The 19,755-nt window shown below is 41.4% G+C and overlaps 2 protein-coding genes across 2 annotated transcripts in view; one reads left to right on the forward strand and one right to left on the reverse strand.

Moving 5' to 3' along the window:
* The window catches only part of ddhd1b (DDHD domain containing 1b), a 37,978-nt gene extending 33,005 nt beyond the window's left edge, over positions 1–4,973 (reverse strand). Inside the window, exons 1-3 of the mRNA XM_085432966.1 lie at positions 4,024–4,973; positions 1,816–1,992; positions 1,260–1,388 (exon numbers count right to left, since the gene is read on the reverse strand). Coding sequence (XP_085289092.1) covers positions 1,260–1,388; positions 1,816–1,992; positions 4,024–4,738 — 1,021 coding nt within the window. The 5' untranslated portion in view covers positions 4,739–4,973. The remainder of the gene's footprint in view (positions 1–1,259; positions 1,389–1,815; positions 1,993–4,023) is intronic.
* A 4,188-nt stretch (positions 4,974–9,161) lies between these two features.
* Positions 9,162–17,606, forward strand: cgrrf1 (cell growth regulator with ring finger domain 1). The gene is made up of 6 exons (XM_085432968.1): positions 9,162–9,402; positions 11,412–11,542; positions 13,312–13,489; positions 14,640–14,787; positions 15,193–15,300; positions 16,619–17,606. Exons 1-6 carry the CDS (start codon positions 9,299–9,301, stop codon positions 16,919–16,921), a joined length of 972 nt encoding a protein of 323 aa, XP_085289094.1. The 5' UTR covers positions 9,162–9,298; the 3' UTR covers positions 16,922–17,606.
* The last annotated feature ends 2,149 nt before the right edge of the window (positions 17,607–19,755 follow it).

The raw sequence follows: 19,755 nt of genomic DNA on the forward strand, positions 1-19,755 counted from the left end.
TCTTGTTGTGGTCATCTGTTGTCTTCCGGTATTTTCTCTGTAAGCGACCTTTCCTCGACCAATGAGATGAGCGGTAATCTGAATTGTTATACTCGAATTGTCATAAGTGTGCTGTCAGCTCATTGGTCACAAAGCAGGAGAGGGGCTGGGAATTATGTTTTCAAACAAAGTGTTAATTCCATAAACATTTATAGACTACTTTTGATTCTCACTGTATTACGGGACAAAGTGCGTCCCTTATTAGCTCAATACGGGACGTGTACTTTTGTTTCTAAATACGGGACGATTCCGTTTTTTAAGGGACGGTTGGCAACCCTAGTTGTTTGCCACATAAGCACAAACAACAGTCTTCATTCGTTCCCTGACGCAAAGGCATAGAGAACAAACACTTGCACTCACAAGGGAAAAATCCAACATACAGGCAGCAAGCCAATGAGATACCAAGATACCCACCCCAGCCCACTCCCTCTCACCAAGGGCAACTCTAAACAGAGGCAGAGTCCAGTCCCTCTCAGGGAGACTAGTTCCAAAGCCCAAAAGAGTCAATTGAGGTGAGCCCGATTATATCTTGCCAGTTGCTCTCAACCTCATACACTAGCTCAGGCTCAATCCACCAGACAGGTGACATTCCATGTCGTGATCACCAGCCTCGGTAGCCAGGATTGTTTTAGTTTGCTGCACAAATGTTTAAGAACATAAAACAAATTCTAAAATATAACCTGAGTAAATAAAAAATCAGCTCAATATCACAAGCAGCACACAGGTCTGGTTACTGCCAGATATACTTAATTGCTTAAATATCGCTTACCTAATCATTTAACTCACTTAAATAGAATCTCTCTGACAAAGCGAACTAGGCAAAAAAAACACAATTTTGAATATCAAAACAGCAAGTCCACCTCTGAATGGCTGAAAAAAACAAAAACAAAATTAAAGTTTTGGAGTGGCCTAATCAAAATCCAGACTTTTTTTTGTTGAAATTATGTTTAGTTTCATGACATATTTCAGCTCAGAAGGACACTAAAACATCCTCGTCTTTGCAGCAGCTGGAGTTCCTTGGTGACTACTACTGTCCTGTTTCCCTGATCCTGCATGGAATGTCAGCAGTACTCACCAGGTCAGCTTCGTGGGGTGCACCCCATTTCTCACCCAGTGACAGCTGGGATAGGCTCCAGGGTCAGATGACCCTGAATTGGATAAGCAGAAGAGGATGGATAGAATTCTTGGAATAGACAGAAAGTTTTAATCATCCTATATACCTTTAGAGAAGCCCAGTTTCTGAGTTACAGTACGTGCAATCTTCGAGGTGGTGGCATCGCTGTACAGATACACCTCATCCACACTGTGCCAGTCCACATGACTCCTGTTCAGCTTCAGACTGTGGCTAGCTGTGAGAAGTCACACTGTAATTAAGAGCAACTGACATAATTCATGCAGAATAATTAATTCACCAACTCCCATGACAGTATGCAGAATTGGAGTTAATTGGATCACTGCATTTTAAAATTTGTTACTTTTTGTTGATTATGAAAATATTTGACTTGTTATATATTCTTATTCCCATGGACAGATATAACTGCTGTGAAAACAGAATTTCCCAAATCTGGAAATATCTTATTTTATTACAGATTTTAGAATCAATAAACCCATGCATTATAGCATCACTTGACTTGTTTTGTGAACTTCCTGTAAAAGACCATTCTGGCCAACAGAGACACACATCTACAGACATGGTTGCAAACACTCATCTTCTTTGCCTGACACACACACACAATGGCATCTCTCTGTCTTTCCTGTCTGTTTTAAATTCCCTACCGTCCTTGCTGTCCACTGTGGTGGTCACTGCCTCGATCTCATAGGTGTCCCTCATCTGTTGCCCCCGGAAGCGTAAAAGATGTTCCTGCTCAATCAGATCACTCTCATCCTCCTCCAGTGGAAGCCAAGTTCCATCAATGAACCACTGGCCCCTCATCACAGGAATTCGGTCTTGCTCTGTGGAACAACATGTGAAGTTTATAAAAACAAAAATTGTAATCTAAGACAGAATGTTGGATCCCAGTAACAGTAAAGATGAACTAATTTTGAAAACATCAAACACAAAATTTTAAATTAATCATATCTGTCAGTGTGTGTGTGTGTGTGTGTGTGTCTAATCTAAGAATACTAAGCAAATGTGTAATTATAGGTTCAATTTAGAATTGACCCAAATTAGTTCATTAATATATTAATATATACACTATCATTAAAAAGTTTAAGAACATCCCTACAGAGAAATTGCAAAGAAAGTCAAGGTGTACAGTACAGTTTCCTTCACCAACAAAAGGCACTCAGAAACTGGGGCAAACGCTGACAGGAAGAGGTCTGACAGACCTATAGCCACAACTGAATCAGAGGACAAGTTTCTGAGAGTTAACGGCTTGTGTGATAGTCGGCTCATGGGACAACAGCTTCAAGCACAGCTTAAGAGTGGTCATAGTAAGCAAGTATCACTTTCAACTGTGAAGAGAAGACTTTGAGCTGCCGGTTTGACAGGACGTGTTGCAGCAAGAAAGCCATTGCTAAGAAGTCAGAATAAGACAAAGAGGCCATGAAACACAGACATTGGACTACTGAAGACTGGAAGATGGTATTATGGACTGATGTGGAAGAGGAAGTGTGATGGTCTGGGGCTGTTTTGCTGGATCCAGACTGGTGACTTGTAATAATAATAATGGATTGCATTTATATAGCGCTTTTCGGGGTCCTCAAAGCACTTTACAATTCCACTATTCATTCACTCACACATTCACACACTGGTGGAGGCAAGCTACAGTTGTAGCCACAGCTGCCCTGGGGCAGACTGACAGAAGTGAGGCTGCCATATCGCACCATCGGCCCCTCTGGCCATCACCAGTAGGCGGCAGGTGAAGTGTCTTGCCCAAGGACACAACGACCAAGACTGTCCGAGCAGGGCTCGAACCGGCAACCTTCCGGTTACGTAGAGAATAAGAGGCACACTGAACCAACACGGCTACCACAGCATTCTGCAGCACCATGTAATATCCACTGGTATGTGCCTAGTTGGTCAGGGGTTCATCCCACAGTAAGATAAAACACAAGCCCAAGACCAGACCAGACCAGGCCAGACCTACCTCAGAAAAAAGAACAAGATAGTAAGCTTGAAAATATGGAGTGGCACAGTCCAGACCTAAACTCCATCGAACTGGTTTGGGATGAACTGGACAGAAGACTGAAAGCAAAGCAACCTACAAGTACCCCACATTTATGGGAACTTGTGCAACAGATATGGGAACTTTATGGAAAAATATTTTATGTCTATTGTAGAAAGAATGTCCCGGGTTGGTCAGCTGTTATATCTGCCAAAGGGGGCTACTTTGATGAGTCAGAATAAATGTTAGTCTATAAATTAATTCCATGGTTTCTTTTTTTAACTCTAATTGCTTAATTGTACTATGCTTTCATTTCAGAGTGTAATGGGAGAATAAAGTGCATAACTTTATAAAAAACTAGAAAAATTGCAGTGTTCCAAACCTTTGACCAGTAGTGTGTATATATGTATTCCTGCTCTCTGCTCTACATCCCTGTAAAGTATCGCTATTGTGTTGGACAAAGTCTTGAGAAGTCTCCTTCTAATATGCGACTAATTGTGCGGAAACAACTGTATTATTGTCTCGTTTCAAAGAGCATGTCTAAAAACATGCTTGTTAAGTGAACTGGTAGTTGGAACGTGGCCACGGATGTGAGGCAGATAAAGCACTTAATGTGTACAGAATAAAGCGCTGTGTGAATGCATGGCTCAGTGTGGCTTTTGGTCTAAAGCACTTTGGGTGGTCAGTAAGACCATGACGATGTCAGTAACAGAGGACGTTTTTAAAGCAGCCTATTAGCTCAGTCCTCAGAGCTCAGAGGTGACAGAGTCAGCAGCAGCAGACGTTTCATTTTCTTAGAAGTGGTCAAAGATACTGACAGCAGAACACGTGCTAACAGTCCTAACAACAGCTATGTCATTACTGAGATGCTCACGGTTCCAATAAACAGGGTAGCATTCCTTTTCTTTGATATCCACTTCATAAAGGCCCCCTCTGACACACACTGCCTCCACGCTGGTGCCGCCGTTGTGGACCGGCTCTGTGATTTGCTCTGACACTGAGAGCTGTTGCACTGCCGGTTCCGCCCTGAAACTTGCACTGTCCACGGCCGAGCTTTCCGGCTGCAGCTCAGAGGACCCGGCTGTCTCCTTTTCGTCGGCTTCATTGGGATCCAGGGCCTTATCCTGGTTCTGGTCAACGAGCCGCCGGTAGATGATCTCGATTTTTAAAGAATCGTGTCCGACGAAAGGCTTCCACGTCCGTTTGTCCTCTTTGTAAAACCAGCGGACCTCCTCTGGCCCCAGCTCTGTAACGATGTCACCGCGGTGCCGGGAGCTGTTGGACCGGATGCGCTTTTTGGTTGTAAGGTTGCCATCGCTTTCGGTGTAGTTTGGCTCGAAATCCAGATAGGATGAGGCAGGATATTCAACCCGATCCAGGCCCAACATCATCCCATCCAAGGGCAGACGCGTGTCCAGTAAGCTGGACTGTGCCGACTCCTGGTCCCCATCACCGATGCTGTCCGCTAACACGCTGTCGTCAAAACCGGACACAAACACATCGTTTGCCATGTCCCACTCACTGCTGCTCACAGAGTTATTCTCGGAGCTCTGCTGCCGAATAGTCCCTTTTTCCTTTATACTGCTCATTTTTAGAGTCCACAGGAAAACTCACAATGATGTCCTCCCAGCAGACCAGTGGACCCGATTAACGGTTTACTTTTCTGCACCTACTCACTGTCTTTCTTGCCATTATAGCTACACATTAAAGCTGAACAAAGTGAAGATAAATCCCTGCTTTCCTGGCCCCATTTGCATCCTCCTTTCTCTGATAATGGCTGGAATAAACACAATAAGCTATGATGGGATTCGCAGTCGCTCCCTAGTGTTAGGTAAAATACGAAAAGTGCAACTTCCTGTTCAAACGTTCAAAATAAACAGATTTTTCACAATAAGACGAAAATTGTAAACCCAACTAACGCGTGCGAGCAGGACGCACACGACGCGCGTGCGTCCTGCGCGCGGTGAACATCCAGCTACAGACCTTTAATTTGAAGATCAGTCTGTTTTTTCACTCGTTTATTCAAAATCAGGTCAAACAATCGTCTGACATTTCATCTTATACTGTTTAGAATTTTGCTAAACTGACTATTAATCTGTCGTCGTGTCAAAATTAAATTCCAAAACACAATTGTTTGTAATAGCAGGAATCGCACGGTGCATCCGGTTCAATTAAGTTTTATTTATCCCGCGCCAAATCACAACAACAGTCGCCTCAAGGATCGCTCGATCCAGAAAGTATTTACAGCGCTTCACTCGTACCAAATTTTGTAATGTTACAGCCTTATTCCGAAATGGATTCATGACAAAGTGAAATTCCAGGATTCCAGTGAGCGCAGTGACCTCTATCATCCAGAAATGGAGTCTTCCTAGAGTTGGCCAAGCTGACCTATTTGTTAACAGTGCTCACAACACTTTTTCGAGTATGCAAATATCTCATAAACAGAGAAGCCATGTGAAATAAATGGAACCCAAACTCCAGTCTCAAACAGTCAAACATCATGCCCCAGTCACACACAATATTACATCCATGAGGAAAGTTTATCAGCTGAACAGCACATGACATGCAGTTTCAGATTCTAGTTTCAGATTCTAGGATCAAATCTTTAGGTGACTCAGCCCCTGTTCATAATGTCATGCATAAAGTCCTGAAATTAATATTAATTATTCAATTAATATTCTGCTTTCACACTGGGTAAACAAACAAACAAACAAACAAAAACTTTCAGTTATTAATGGATGCTTACACAGCTACAATGTTCATTTACAACAGTGTCATATTTGCTATGTCCACCTCCAGACTGTCATAGAGCTTTGCACTGCTACAGATAGACAAGCACACACAAAATATAGTTGATAATAAGAGTGAGAAGGGACAATAATTTCACCCTAGTGCATGCGGATATCACTTTGTATTAGTTCTGATGGATTGTGCAACACGAAATCCCAAAGCAGTGCTACTGTGCACCTTTTTTTTTTTACAAAGAGTGTTGCATAGGTGCAATTTCAGGCCATTTTCTGAGTTGGCATCCTGAAAGAAATACTGACCAGGACACATCGTGTATGTCTCGCACATTAAAAGAACTGCGTGAATTATTGGGAATTACCTTTGAGAAAGTCAAGGTGTTAGACCTAAAGAAAGAAAACTGGAAGCAAGGTCCAAGACCAACTAAAATGAGATTTAATACATTCTGGACACTCTGAGGGCAAAGCTTCACATGTTAGGGGAGTAGAGGGCGGACGTTGCTGCATAACAACAGCGTTTTGCAGATGTATTCTCCCCTTATTCGGCTGTACCAATCTCCTGGAGCACCATTTGGAGACGGTTACCCTACAGGTTACCTGAGCATTAGGGACAATTTGTTCAAAGAAATTGTCTGAAATGCTAAAAATGTGAGTAATAGAAGAGTCACACAGTGCCTGGTGTAGCCCCGTAGTTCTTGTAGTAAGGAAACATGGATCTATCACAAGGTGAATGAGGTGTCACAGTTTGATGCATATCTGATGCTTCGGTCGACTGTGTGAAGACTCGCCTGATTCACCTGATTCACTCATATCCATGTGTATCAGGGTCGACGATGATGCTTGGTTGCATCGGGGCAGACAACAGGCTTGGCAGCTTCGTGACTACAAGATGGCTGCAAACAGACGGAACAATGACCTGTGGCATTTGTATAACCTGTATAACTGTGGTCACATACAACATTTGTGCCCAGAAATGCTTTAAAATGTTAATTGGTGTAATAAAGGTTCTCAAATAGAAATAAAAACAGGGTTTTTGCAGTATGGTGTGTGGACGTACTCTTTGTCTGAAGGTTGCTAAACTCTTGAGGGACACTTATTGCGAAACATAAATGGTGACTCAGGTCATGCCCTATGCCAGCTTTTCTTTTTGATTACTTCATTGTTCAGTAACTATCAATATGTGAAGGAGCTCTGATGGTAACAATGGAGCTCCAACTTCCAGCGAGAACATTACAGTCAGTCAAATTCAGACAGATCATTATTACAGTACAGTCGCAGAAACACTATTTTGCAGCCGATGACCTCGCAATTCTAACTTAACTACATCTCAGGCACACTTCCCATAATATTCGGCATAATTTGGAGTATTATCTGGAAGTGGAAAATTCAAAATGCGTCTAATCTCCATGTTATTGAATGCACTTCTCAAAAATACAGCAGGATGTGGTACTCTGTTCTGCATTTCCTCCTGGTTGTTGTAATGAATAATCACATTGCTGGTTTAATGCAAACTTTGCAGCCGAGGTCCTAATCGATGCACTATCTTCTACATTGTTTTGGTATAAGGTTACCTAAGGGTTGACAGTGACAAAAATTTGGGAAGCACTGGACTTCCGAATTTTCACTTAGTATATTTATCTCACTTAAGAGCTCATCTGATATTTGAATCTCTGATTCTAATCGCAAGTCTTCAAGAGCTTCGTTTCTGGGTGTCAGCAAAAATGTTTAGTAAAAAGGCGATTTCAGACTGATCTATCTCCACATTCAAATGTAAAATAAAACTATTTCTAAAAATACACATACATAGAACGGTATTCTTTCTTTAATATTAACATTGTTTAAGTCACCAAACACGTTGTGCAGCATAATAAAGACACACATTGCTGTCCCGGACCAGCTGTTATATGAGAGATTGAGAGATGGTCTCATTTTTGTTTCTTTAATGTTGTCTAAAACACCATCATCAGTAAAAATCAATTACACATTCATCTGTATTTTGAATGGTGAAATCAGAGTCTGAAAGAGTAAACAGTGAAAAACATTTCAAACACGTAAAGAAAGGCTACACCATGTCAGAGGAAGCTACGATATCAAATGTATCAGCTACCGTTTCTTAGTCTTCAGCTTTGTACATATGTAAAACTGCATTAAGGTGCTATAATTCCCCTGTTATCAAAACGCTGACAAAAGAGGCATGAAAAATAACAAATCTTTGGCCAGGTAAAATTAACACCCTGCCTTATCATAAGCACAGCAGGACACCACCATCTGTTTTAATCAGCTCTGAATTGGCTTTGGTCATCACAGAGGCTTATCTCCCAGCGTGACCTTCTGAAATCCCCCTTTGTCTGACTGATTTGAAACATAAAACCTCTTCCTCAGAAGGCCGTAAAATCAGTTACGTTTCCCACTGGTCAGCTCAAAGCCATTCTCCCCGCTCTCTTGTTGGTCTAAGCGAGAGCCTGCCTATCCCATATTGCTTTATTGGTGATTCAGGGAGGAGCTCCCAGACAGCCAGTATCGTCAGGTGTGGACTTGAAGTTTGTGAGTTGGTGTGAAAAAGTCCCCCCCCCCCCCCCCCCCCCCCCCCCGGCTTCCTGATCTCATATTTTTTTGGTGTATTTTCCACATGTAAAAGTTTTAGATGATCAAACGAATTTAAATATTAGAGAAGGATAACACAAGTAAACACAAAATGCAGTATTCCATTATGATTTTTTTTGCTTCTACGGTTATAAATCACAGGGCCAGAACTCACTTTCTAAAAGTACTCTTATCCCTCCTTAGCATGAATGGAAAATGCAGTTAACATTTACATGATACGCGCAACTTTCTTGCTACTTTGTTGTTATTTTCGTGAATGGTCGGATGATCCGTCACAATGAATTATGGGGCGGCGTTTTCTCCTCCCCTTTCATAAAGGGTGGTCCAGTGTATCCTCTGCTAAAGGAAGTGCTGATGCTTCTTTCCTTAGTATTTGAAGAATATGAACAGCTCTTACTTACTATGACAGCCACAGAGATACTTCCGGGAGTGAAAGTTATCAGACTGTTTCAAATTATGGAAGAGGATTAAAGTCACTGGGGAAAAATAAAAGTGGGCACATCTTTTTTTCCAGAATTCTGAGAAAAAAAGTTAGGTTTCTGCCTTTTTTCTCAAATTTATTTTTTCAGACATTTTCTCAAATTTTTGTGATATTTCACTCCACACCAGTTGGTGGCGGTAATGCACCATTTTGCTGTTTGACAACCACCAATACATAATAAAAACAAAAAAGAAGAAGAAGCTATTTCCGTGTTACGTCTCAGTGAGAACCTTGCTAAGCAAGATGGATTATTGGAATGAACCCAAGGTGTTATATGAGGTTTTTTAAATAAACACGCTTATTCTTGAAGCTGATGTGAAATGGCAGGGGTGTTTCTAGCCACACTCTACGAGTACTCTCCGCTCTTTTATATTAGTGTGGTGTCGCTTTGTTTCGTTGTAACCGCTGCTATGGTCCTCGGCTGGTAAGTTGTATTTAGCTAATATAGTTAGCCACACTTTGATATATAATTTACATTCGTTGTCACCACACAGGTACCCTTCGACTTTATATATTAACGACTTGAATGTGGCCTTCATGATATAACATAGCATGTAGGTCTGGCGCAGCGTGCTGTAACATGTCTATCAATCATTTTGCTTATTTTCTGTTGAACAAAATACTGCATTGACCTGTAATTAAAATAATCCAAACTATTTTTTACAGTCCATTAATTTTCACGGTTTCAGAACTAACTGGAGAAACTATCATAATTAAAAATCTGAGTTTAGTATCGTTCCCATTGATACTTTAATCATAATGTTTACAGTCACTAATGACTGCCTTAAGACTGGAACCGACGGGCAATAACAAATTTGATGATTTTTTTCCCCTCGGTGATGCTGCCAGACAATCATAGCTTCTGCACTGAGCGATCAATCTGGGACTTCTGGGCTTTGTTATGATGTTTGTGTTCCGGTGATGGGTGTGAAAATGTTCTTACCACACTACCTGGCGTTATCCACGCTAGTGTACTCACCATTGCTTAAGTTTGGTTTCTGGGTCTCATCGGGGTGCACTTTAGGGCTGTGGGTATTATGAAGATTACTAGAACAACCTCACAAATGTGCACACACACACACAACGAGGTGAAAAAAATAATGGGCTAGTGATGTTTCAAAATAATATTCGTTGTCAGAGGCCTCGACCTGTAGATGATAGTAAATATGACATGTGACTCTAGTAGCGCGGCTTACCATTTAATTCTTTTCTGATCCCCCGCCCAAAGGAGAAAAAATAAATAAAATCAATGTACAGGAGTCTGGCGTGGTTGTCTTTACTGTCCAGGTGGGTTAATACCGAGTGCTGTGAGCAGTGATGTGTCAGCAGGGAGCACACCTCTATGGTCTTCCAGGTTTTCTGATTGCCACATGTAGTGAAGTTCTTACCTACAGTGACATCCTCTGTACACTGTGCAGTGTTGCTGGTTACTGTCTTCGCATACTCTTGGATGTTTATGTGGTCTCGCCGAGAGGCTTCACTCAGTGTGCCTAAAGTAGAAGTGCTAAGGCTGCATCCTCTGTTTGTCATTGGCTTTATGTGCTTCAGTGAGGTTTGTAAGCAGGTACAAGCATAATGGAAAGATGATCAGGTGGGGTCAGGGGGTTGCCTTGTATGTGTGTTGGTGGTTTGTGTACACCAAGAGTCCAGCATGTTCACCCCTCTGGTTTTAAAGTTGTTGTATTGCTTGAACTTGGGGAGCGCAGTCTTGAACCTGTTGTGGTTAAAATCCCCTCCAATCACTTCAAAGCTGCTAAAGTGTTTAGGTAGAAGCCCAACGTTGCTGTCGTGTAGGCCTCCAAGTGCCTAATTAGAAATAGCCTTAGCACTGGGAGCAGTGTACACAATGGCAGTGATAATAATGGTGAATGGCTGCCGTTTACTCTGAGGAACTCTGCCATCTGTCATTTTTTCTCCTTGACAATTGGTTTTTGTTCCTCTGAAGTTTTTGCTCACTACCTGAATTTCTTTCATTTTGCAACCTAATAATTGCCTGTTATTCTTGAATATGTTATTCTGTGAAATGGACATGCAACACTTAGAAACAATTCAGACGTTGTATCTGGTTAGCTGATGAAGAAATAACAAATTGCTCATATGACCTGCATTTGAAGCTCTAAAGATTTGGGTCTCTGTATAAAGGATTGTAATTCCTCAATGCATTATTTTTGTTCAATCCTTTTACAATAAAGTTCAGAATCTGCACTTGAGTTGGATTTTTGATTGTTGATAATTGGTTGTAGAAACATTTCCAGGCATAACTGTGTCATGTTCTAGACTACAGTCAACATAGTAGCAGTTAATTCAGAAGAGCATGTTTCTACACAGCCAGCCAGTGTGTGCACCCCTCTGCATTTAATCGAATCGGTTTAGATTTAAGCGAGAACACCACCAGACAGAGAGACTCTGCTTATTCTCGCCTCTTTTCTGTAGGTTTGGCTTTGACGTTCCAGTTATACTTCGCAGCTATGATGAGCAAGAGCCCAGCTTACCAGAGAAACAGATGGTTCAGGTGACCAATCCCTTCGCCCTGGAGTTGGGTTCTGGATCAGCAAGTGTTACCGGTGAGAACAGATGAGGAATGAAATAATGCTGTTACTGGAAAAAGGTATTTTTTGGCCCAAAAGTATTTGGGGATGTGAAACTTCCATGCCTGCATCCAGAAACTTGTGTTAACCCTCATATTCTAGTGTGTTTCCAGAGGATGGTGTCCAGCTGGATGTACTAAATAGAAAAAACTGTAAATCTATTGACTGCCAAGAGAATGTTTCTGTGTAGTAGAGCAGGGCAATATGGCCAAAAATATTTATCACGATATATATTTGAAAATTTGCGATAACGATATAACTGACGATATAATTGATGCGAGACAAAATACAACTCCACAACATTACTAGCGCAAAAAGACAACCTTCCATTTATTTTCACTTAAACAAGAAGCTGGTTTTTATGTACATTAAAGCTTTATAAAAATGTAACAGTGCAAATGCAAATTCCTTGCTGAAAGTTTAACCAAAAGGCATTTCCAGTAGAAATGGGCTGACATATCCTGAGCATAACCATGTATAATATCCACTGAAGTTAAAAAGAGGTGCTTTGCAACATTAAACTGCAGTGTGCAGTACGTATTTTTCGGACCATAAGGTGCACGGGATTATAAGGCACATTAAGCGAAACAAAGCAGTCAGATAAATCAAACTTTATTAAACTCATTCTTCTTGCTTCCTCCACTTCTGTACCATTGATTCATTAACGTTGAATTCTCTGGCAGCTGCTCTATTCCCATGTTGTTGCAGTATATTAATGACTAACCTTTTATTGTGGATGGATTATCTCAGTTCTCCTGACTGAAGTTTGGTCCGTTTACAGTATCCTGCCATGCGATTGCATTTGTCTCTAACTATCAGGAACCTTAACGTTAACTTTTATAAGTGGAAAAGTGTTAGTGTTCGTCCTCCAGCTTCACTGTTTATGTTATGCTAACATAGCTGTGTCGCTAGCGATCACGTAGCACATCATTATATACCAGCTAGCCCAACTTCAGTAACCCTACAAATGTCACTGCTGTTTAGTTTCCTGTCTTCATTTATGTTGGACGTGATAGCAGAGCTGTACGTTTGATTTTTTTTCAGAAATCTCTCAGTCAGAACATGCTATATCATGCTTAGGTAACTAGCGAAACTAGCGAGCTAACTTCCGCTAGCTTCCTGCTAGCTTCTAACTCCGTTAAATGTAATAAATTTTGTTTTCATGGATGCCTGGAAGTTAAACTTCATAGTTACACCTGGTAAAGCAGCAATGCTGATCGTTTTATTAAAGATGAAAGAATTTAGACAGTTTTTAACTCTCAGTGATGCTGCAGTGTTCGTTTGACCTGAAGTATACGGGGTTTAGGACCCAGATTACTCCCAGATTTAAGAGCATCTTAGTCCGACAAATACGACAATAACGACGGCCGCTTGCATGTTCTGCAAAAAAATGTGCTTTGTCGTGTATCTGACGGACAAACACCAAACCAGTTCCACATCACTGAAGTTGCACCATTTTTACAAACCAATTCTGGTTCATCTGTTTCACTCAACAATCGGCCATGTGCGTATGAAAACAAAGGCACTGCGCATGCGCGTTTTACTCATATTCTATCGCGATACTTCATTTTCCTATCGTTGTCTAACATTATACCGGTATTACCGTGAACGGTATAATATGGCCCAGCCCTACTGTGTAGTCTATATAATTATCAATTTGATTTGTGGTCTGCTGTTCAATGGAAAGAACTCTAAATGGTGATGCTGTGGAACACTGAACCTTTTTCTGTTTTTGCTCTGTTCAGACGGTGTGCTGGTGAGACCTTGTTGTCTGGAGTCCTGTGTCCTGAGCTGTTTCTGGGGCTGTGAGGTCAGTACCCTACAAGGAGTGCTACATGCCCACCAGCATGGCATGATGCTCAGCACCCACCAGCATTTCCAGGAAGCCCTGAACCTCCACTACTATTATTGCCAGAAATTCCAGTATCCTATTTGTTGCTAACCAAGTATCTCAGTGGTATGCCTCTGTCAAACAGTTTAGACTTAATCTTTGACCTGTGAGATCTAAACTTGTGTTGTTCAGTCGAGCTGGAGTGTAGAAATTTCTTCTTTCTTTTTTCACACTGTGTGTCACTCCCCTCTTCCCTCACTCCTGAACGAAACCCAGAGACATCTAAACTCCCCTACTTGGGGCGTCAACTCGTCCTTGACCCAGCCTCAGATGGCCTCAGATTTAGAATGGGAGATTTCTATTCCTGCTATTTCAAACTCTGCTGTGAACCACTCTAGTGCAAGCTGGTGGCCACCACCACCTGACGAAGCCAACAGAACCACATCATCTAAAAAAAGCAGAGATGAGGCTGAGGCTACCAAAGTGGAAGCCTTCCGGCACCTGAATATGCCTAGAACTTCTGTTCATAAAATTTATTATGAAGAGAATCAGTGACAAAGAGCTCTAGCGGAGTAAAACACCTACCAGAAATGAGTCCGACTTATTGCTGCAATGCTGCTCTAATGTTCTATGACCAGGACGAACGCCACACTGTTAAGATTCAACTAATGGACAAATTGTCCTTTCCAGTATCCTGGAAAAGACCTTCATAGGGAGACTAAGGAGTGTGATCCCCTGTAGTTGGAGCACACCGATGTTGCAGCAGCCAGCCTTGATAGCCGGGTATCCAATTGCTAGGGCCTGTGCCACTGCCCTCCACCTGAAACACATTGCACCTGACCCCAACACTGTGTCCTGGAGGGGGTGGGCGTGCCCATGTTGTCTTTTTGGGGCTCCTTTCTTTCCGCCCAGCTGGACCAAGTGGGCTAGGGTCCGGTCATCAAACACTTACAGCATAACAGCATAGTCCCTGAGATCACACAGTGGAGCTTGTTTCCGCTTGTAGGAACCTTTGAGGTCCATTCAGGTGATTGGCACTGGACTAATTGTTACATGTGGTCTGTTCACGTTCTTGTGCCAGTGGCAGCAAAGTTTGTGTTATTAGTCATCAGTCAAAGCAATCATTTCTAACATTTCCGCTCTTTGACTCATTGAGCTTCATGCTTCATGTCTGCCTTATGAAGGAAGACATGAAGCATGTCTTCATGTCTCCTGCCGTTAGTGTCTTTGACCTTCTCTCAGTATCAGCAGTGAAGATAGAGCGGAGCGGCACGCACAAATCCCCGCTGATCAGGGCATCACTGATTTTGGACCACTGCCAAGACAGCGCTACCCTCTCGTGGCTGTGCTGACCCTGGAAGAGGCACAAGAAAGACACGTGAACGACATTGTGAGTTTAATCATTTAATTTATTTATTTTATAAACATCTCCAGTTTGTCTTAAGGCTCTTTATACTGTGAGAAGGAAACCCACACAGGAAGGCCCCAACTGGGATTTGAACCAGGAACCTTCTTGCTGTGAAGCAACACTATACCATCTTGCCTTCACTCAGGGTAACAGTGTGGTCAAAATGAAGAGGGGCGTGGGGGTAGAGAAAGTGGGCAGTGCATCATGAGAACTCCCCGAGCAGTCTGATCTAACCCTAACGATGAGTTTTATCTAATAAGAAAACTTAAAGTGTGTCAAAGTGGGAGCAGCCGTCAGTCAGAGAACAGCAACACTCACAGTGAGTTAAAAAAATGCAGATTTACATGGTGAACTGGTAGAAGTGATTGTAAATGTTTTCTCTTTCAGGTGGCTAGTGTCATAGTTATTCATGTTCCTGATGACAAATACAAGCTTTCTGCACGGATTCTCTTCCAGTACCTCCTCACCTCACAAGGGAGCATGTACGAGTTAAAGGTTGGTCAATAATAATAATAATAATAATAATAATAATGCATTTGATTTCAAGGACACCATTAAATGTCAAAAATAACATAAAAGGTCCACTTCTTTGTACATTCTGATGTCAGTTTGATCAAACTGTCAGGACTTTGCTGTTATTTCTAGGTTGATGCTATTATTCTTATTAGTATTATTCCTTATACTGAGACCATTGTTATTCTGTCACTGACAAATTCAAAAACTGAGGTGAAGAATTGGCCAGAAAATGCATGAGAAGAACAAAACGGAATAGTTGTTGGCTTTGTTCAGTTATTTTTCACCCATGGTTTCAGAGGGGGTTGCGGTTATGACTTCATTTCCCACTGAAGCATAAATCCCAGTGACTCCTGGATTCTCCTGTGTCAGCGCAGCCAGCCAGCAATCAAGAAGCACTTGTGTTTAAAGGCCAAGAGTGAAAGTGGACAGTCTTTCCTTGGTTTTCACCATTAGAGTCATTGCTGCAGCCACGGCCAGCACAACAAAAAAGCAGCTTTTTTTATTTTACCAACAATACAAACAACAGGAGGTTGGTTACTATTATGTAGTGCCACATTATGGCTCTAAAAAGTTTGGGTTTAAACAGTTATTTCAAGGACAGTCTTAAATGTGACAGTTTTTTAGAGCAAGGCTCCATGTGGTAAATCAGGTTTCATTAATGCAGTGCTTCCTGCCTTCTGTAATGTGTGCTTTGAAGGAATATGTATCATGATGTAGTGGTGTGTCAGTCAGGAATGAAATGTGTCTCTTTGAAGTCAACAATGGGACTAAGAGCTTTTTTCTTTTTGTTTTAAGCAGTTACATTTATTTAGTTGTTTGATTGTCTTTTATTATTTCACTGTAAATAATTCAAAGTTTATAATCAGGGATTGTATGTTTTTTGGCAAACTGAGATGGATGTTTGTTTTTGTACTTTAATAAGTCATTATATATAATAAACATTAGTCATTAATTATAGACATCATTTTACTTAGTTAATTTTTTACCTAAACTTAACAAAACTTCTGACGAGCTGCTTAGAAACCAAAAGAGCAGGCTCTCTTAGTAGAGCTAGAATTCCCGTCACTTGCAGGATGAACACTCAGAGGAATTCACTGACTCTTCTTGCAGTTCTCACCCTGATGCAGATTACTGCAGATGCCTATCAGGCAGATCTTGTGGCTTTAGACTAGCAAAATGTTACATATTTTGTGTCGTCTCTGTCAGTGTCAATACACGTGTGAAAATCTCCAGTTTGCCAAGCACTTAGGGCCTTGTTACAGCAGTTTAAGAAAAACCTATCTCTTGTCTCTTGCAGCCTCTTTTCATGTCTGCTGACAGCGGGGGGATGTCTGGGTCTGCTGATTCGGGGCACACTTTCACACCCAGTGACACTCAGAGCGAGGATCAGATCCCAGTGATGGAGGAGGAGGACTGGTCAGAGGGGACGGAGGGCAGAGACTGTGTGGTGTGTCAGAATGCAGCAGTGAACAGGGTGCTGCTGCCCTGCAGACACGCCTGCATGTGTGACAGCTGCGTGTCCTTTTTCCAGCACTGCCCCATCTGTAGAGCCTTTGTCCAGGAGTCGTTTGCACTGACACAGAGCAATGACTGTCAGTGAACTGGTGAAGATGATAGAAGAGATGACTACAAGGATCTGTCGCCTGTGTGACAGGTGTTTTGGTTAGCAGCAGATCAGACCTGTCTGTGCTCCTTTAAGGTCTGGTGGCTTTCTTTAAAACATTCTCCAGGACTTTACAGCGTTACCCAACTTCTGCAGTGCTTCAGCTAGCCTCTGGGATAGTTTCCTTTCTACGAGAGTGACACTGCCTCCACCATACATGGAAGGATGTTCTCGGGTTGTTCTGCAGTACTTTTGTTACACTAAACAGTTCCTTATGTTCACTCAGTTCTTCCGCAAACAGGATATTGTGATGTTTTCTGGCTCCTCTTGCTGAAAGTGGCATCACTGTGACCGCTTATGATGTGGTTGTTACTCACAAAAGTAATCGATTAGATATTACTTGATAATCTTCCTAAAAGTAATACATTATATTACCTATATTCACCACTTTTGTGTTACTCCATAATTGTCTTATAGTTACCAGTTAATAATTTAAAACTACAGTCCTGCACAACATGCATACAAGCTGTGTTGTACTTTTGACATATGAACAGAAAAACAGCCCAGAGTGATGGCCGGGGTGATTCTATGGTAGAAACAGGTGGAAGTGGAAGCTACAAGGTTATTTTTGGCTTTGTTTTTCTTGTCCTTTAATTCAATAAAAAGATTGTCCAGACCTGCACTCATCAAAGCTGTCAATCTCTTCATTTTCCACCTCCCAGAAACGAGCTGATTCAGCTGACTGTAGTGTGAGCATGCAGGGTAAAAAAACAACAACCTGAGAGCCATTGCAATTTAAATAATAACATAATTGTAATAAATTACTAAACATGATGACTAAAAACATGGAAACTGGTTACAGTAACTTGTTACATAACTGCTTGCCAGAGTTTAGTTTCACTGTTGATGCTCATTAACTAAACTCTGGAACATTGTCCAGCTCCAACTTCCGAGTTCTGTGTCAAACTACACAGCAAAACTTTGATGCATTAGAAGGAACAGCATACATTTTCACTTCTATGATAATACTTTATCTTTCCGTGATAATTAAACTGCAGGTGTTTCTGTAAGACTTAAAGACCTTGATGACCTCTAATTTCTTGTTTGCTTACTCTGGATGGCATTATCATATCAAACGTAGACTGAGCCCATGTTTGACGTTTGTTTTTATATTTTCATTCAGTCTTTTATTTACAGCATGTTTTAAGTGACAATATAATGGGGGAATATGTTTTATATGAGCAGTGTGCAGCCTGCTGTACTAAAATCAGTGCGTCGCATGGTCACAGGAACATGCGTGTATTAATTTGGTGATTTATTAAATGTATGAATGTTGTACTTGATTCTAATCTGCTGCTGAGTCTCTTACGCTGAAGAAAATAATGCAGATAACAAAGAACACACATCACGAACACTCGTTCAACCAATCGCATTCATTTCACTTTGACCTGCAACAAACTGAAGCATTCATCTCTTTTACAAGTGTTGCGTTTGACTGCCATATTTTTATGTTCTTTACGATGCAGGTTTTCCCATCTCTGGAATAGTTGGCAGTAATAAGGATGAGTTTATGTTGATGAACACAGATATGACCATTGATGCTTTCATGTGCCCATGCTGGGAAACCTTGGGTTAACTTAGAGCTCCTAACCTCTTATCCTGGTCCCAGTGTTGGGGTCAGCGATTCCAGATAATGGAAAGATATCCTGGAGATGCTGTCCTCGCTCCATGGTGTACAGGGCTCTGAGGCAGCAGCTGGACTGCCTGTTTAGCCTCATGATTATTATTCACAATAAAATATTAGTCTGTGTTTCACTAACAAGCCTGGTACAGTTAAACCAAACAGTTACTACATGACGGACACCAATGTTATCCATTTTAATAAAGCTTATGTGTGTATACACAGGTCATGCTGATTATTGAACAAAAACTCAAAGATCAGATATTAATCAGATTTATTTGCTCTCTCTCCTCCTTTAACATGTTTTTAATGTTAGTTATAATTCAGAATTGGTGACTGAAATGAGCATGACACATACGAACATCACGAGAGAAAGACTCGATAGTTTAGTTAGTTTCTGTTTGTTGTTGGCGCTGAGAAACGCCCGCTGAAAGGCCAAAGCAATGGTGTTGACTCGACCAGCGTTAACCCCGCCCCCTGACTGTGATTGGTGAGGCTGACTGATAAAATTAATTCATGAATTGTCCCTCCTGGCCCTCCATAGACACCCTCTCTACTTTTAGAAATAAAGCATAGAGTTAGGACTGGATCCATTTACACTCCAATTGGTCTCAGCTGCTTCCCATGATGTACCAAGTGTTTCTTCTTCAATTACTGTGTGTTCATACAACACTCTGCATTAGTTACTCATTAGTTATTATTCTCTGGCGCGCCTCCTTTCCCTTCACCCTCAACTAGTGGTAGCAGATGGTCTGCTGGAAGTTTCTTCCTGTTAAAAGGGAGTTGTTCCTTCCTATTTTTGTGCTTGTTCATAGCGGGTCATCTGACTGTTGGGTTTTTTGTATTATTGTGAGGTCTTTATAATCAATATTAAAGAGCCAACTGTTGTTGTGCTTTGGCGCTATATAAATAACACTAAATTAAATCAAGTAGGACCTTCACCATGGATCCATAAAGTTTAGTCCATATTATTATGTCCCAGTTGCTGCCATCTTAAAATATGCATTTCAAAGGTTAATATCACCCTTCTAGATAAAAATCAGAGACTGGTTGAAAAAGTTTAAAAGCAGACTAAAACATAAACTGAACACCTCTGTGGTCATCTGTGGATGTGATTAGTTAACAGGAGCATGTTTTTGTCAAATTTCCA

Source organism: Copadichromis virginalis, linkage group LG15 (genome assembly GCF_057382275.1).
Source record: "Copadichromis virginalis isolate Kocher_CV1m ecotype Utaka linkage group LG15, C_Virginalis_male_GT1.1, whole genome shotgun sequence".
Taxonomy (NCBI): Eukaryota; Metazoa; Chordata; class Actinopteri; order Cichliformes; family Cichlidae; genus Copadichromis; species Copadichromis virginalis.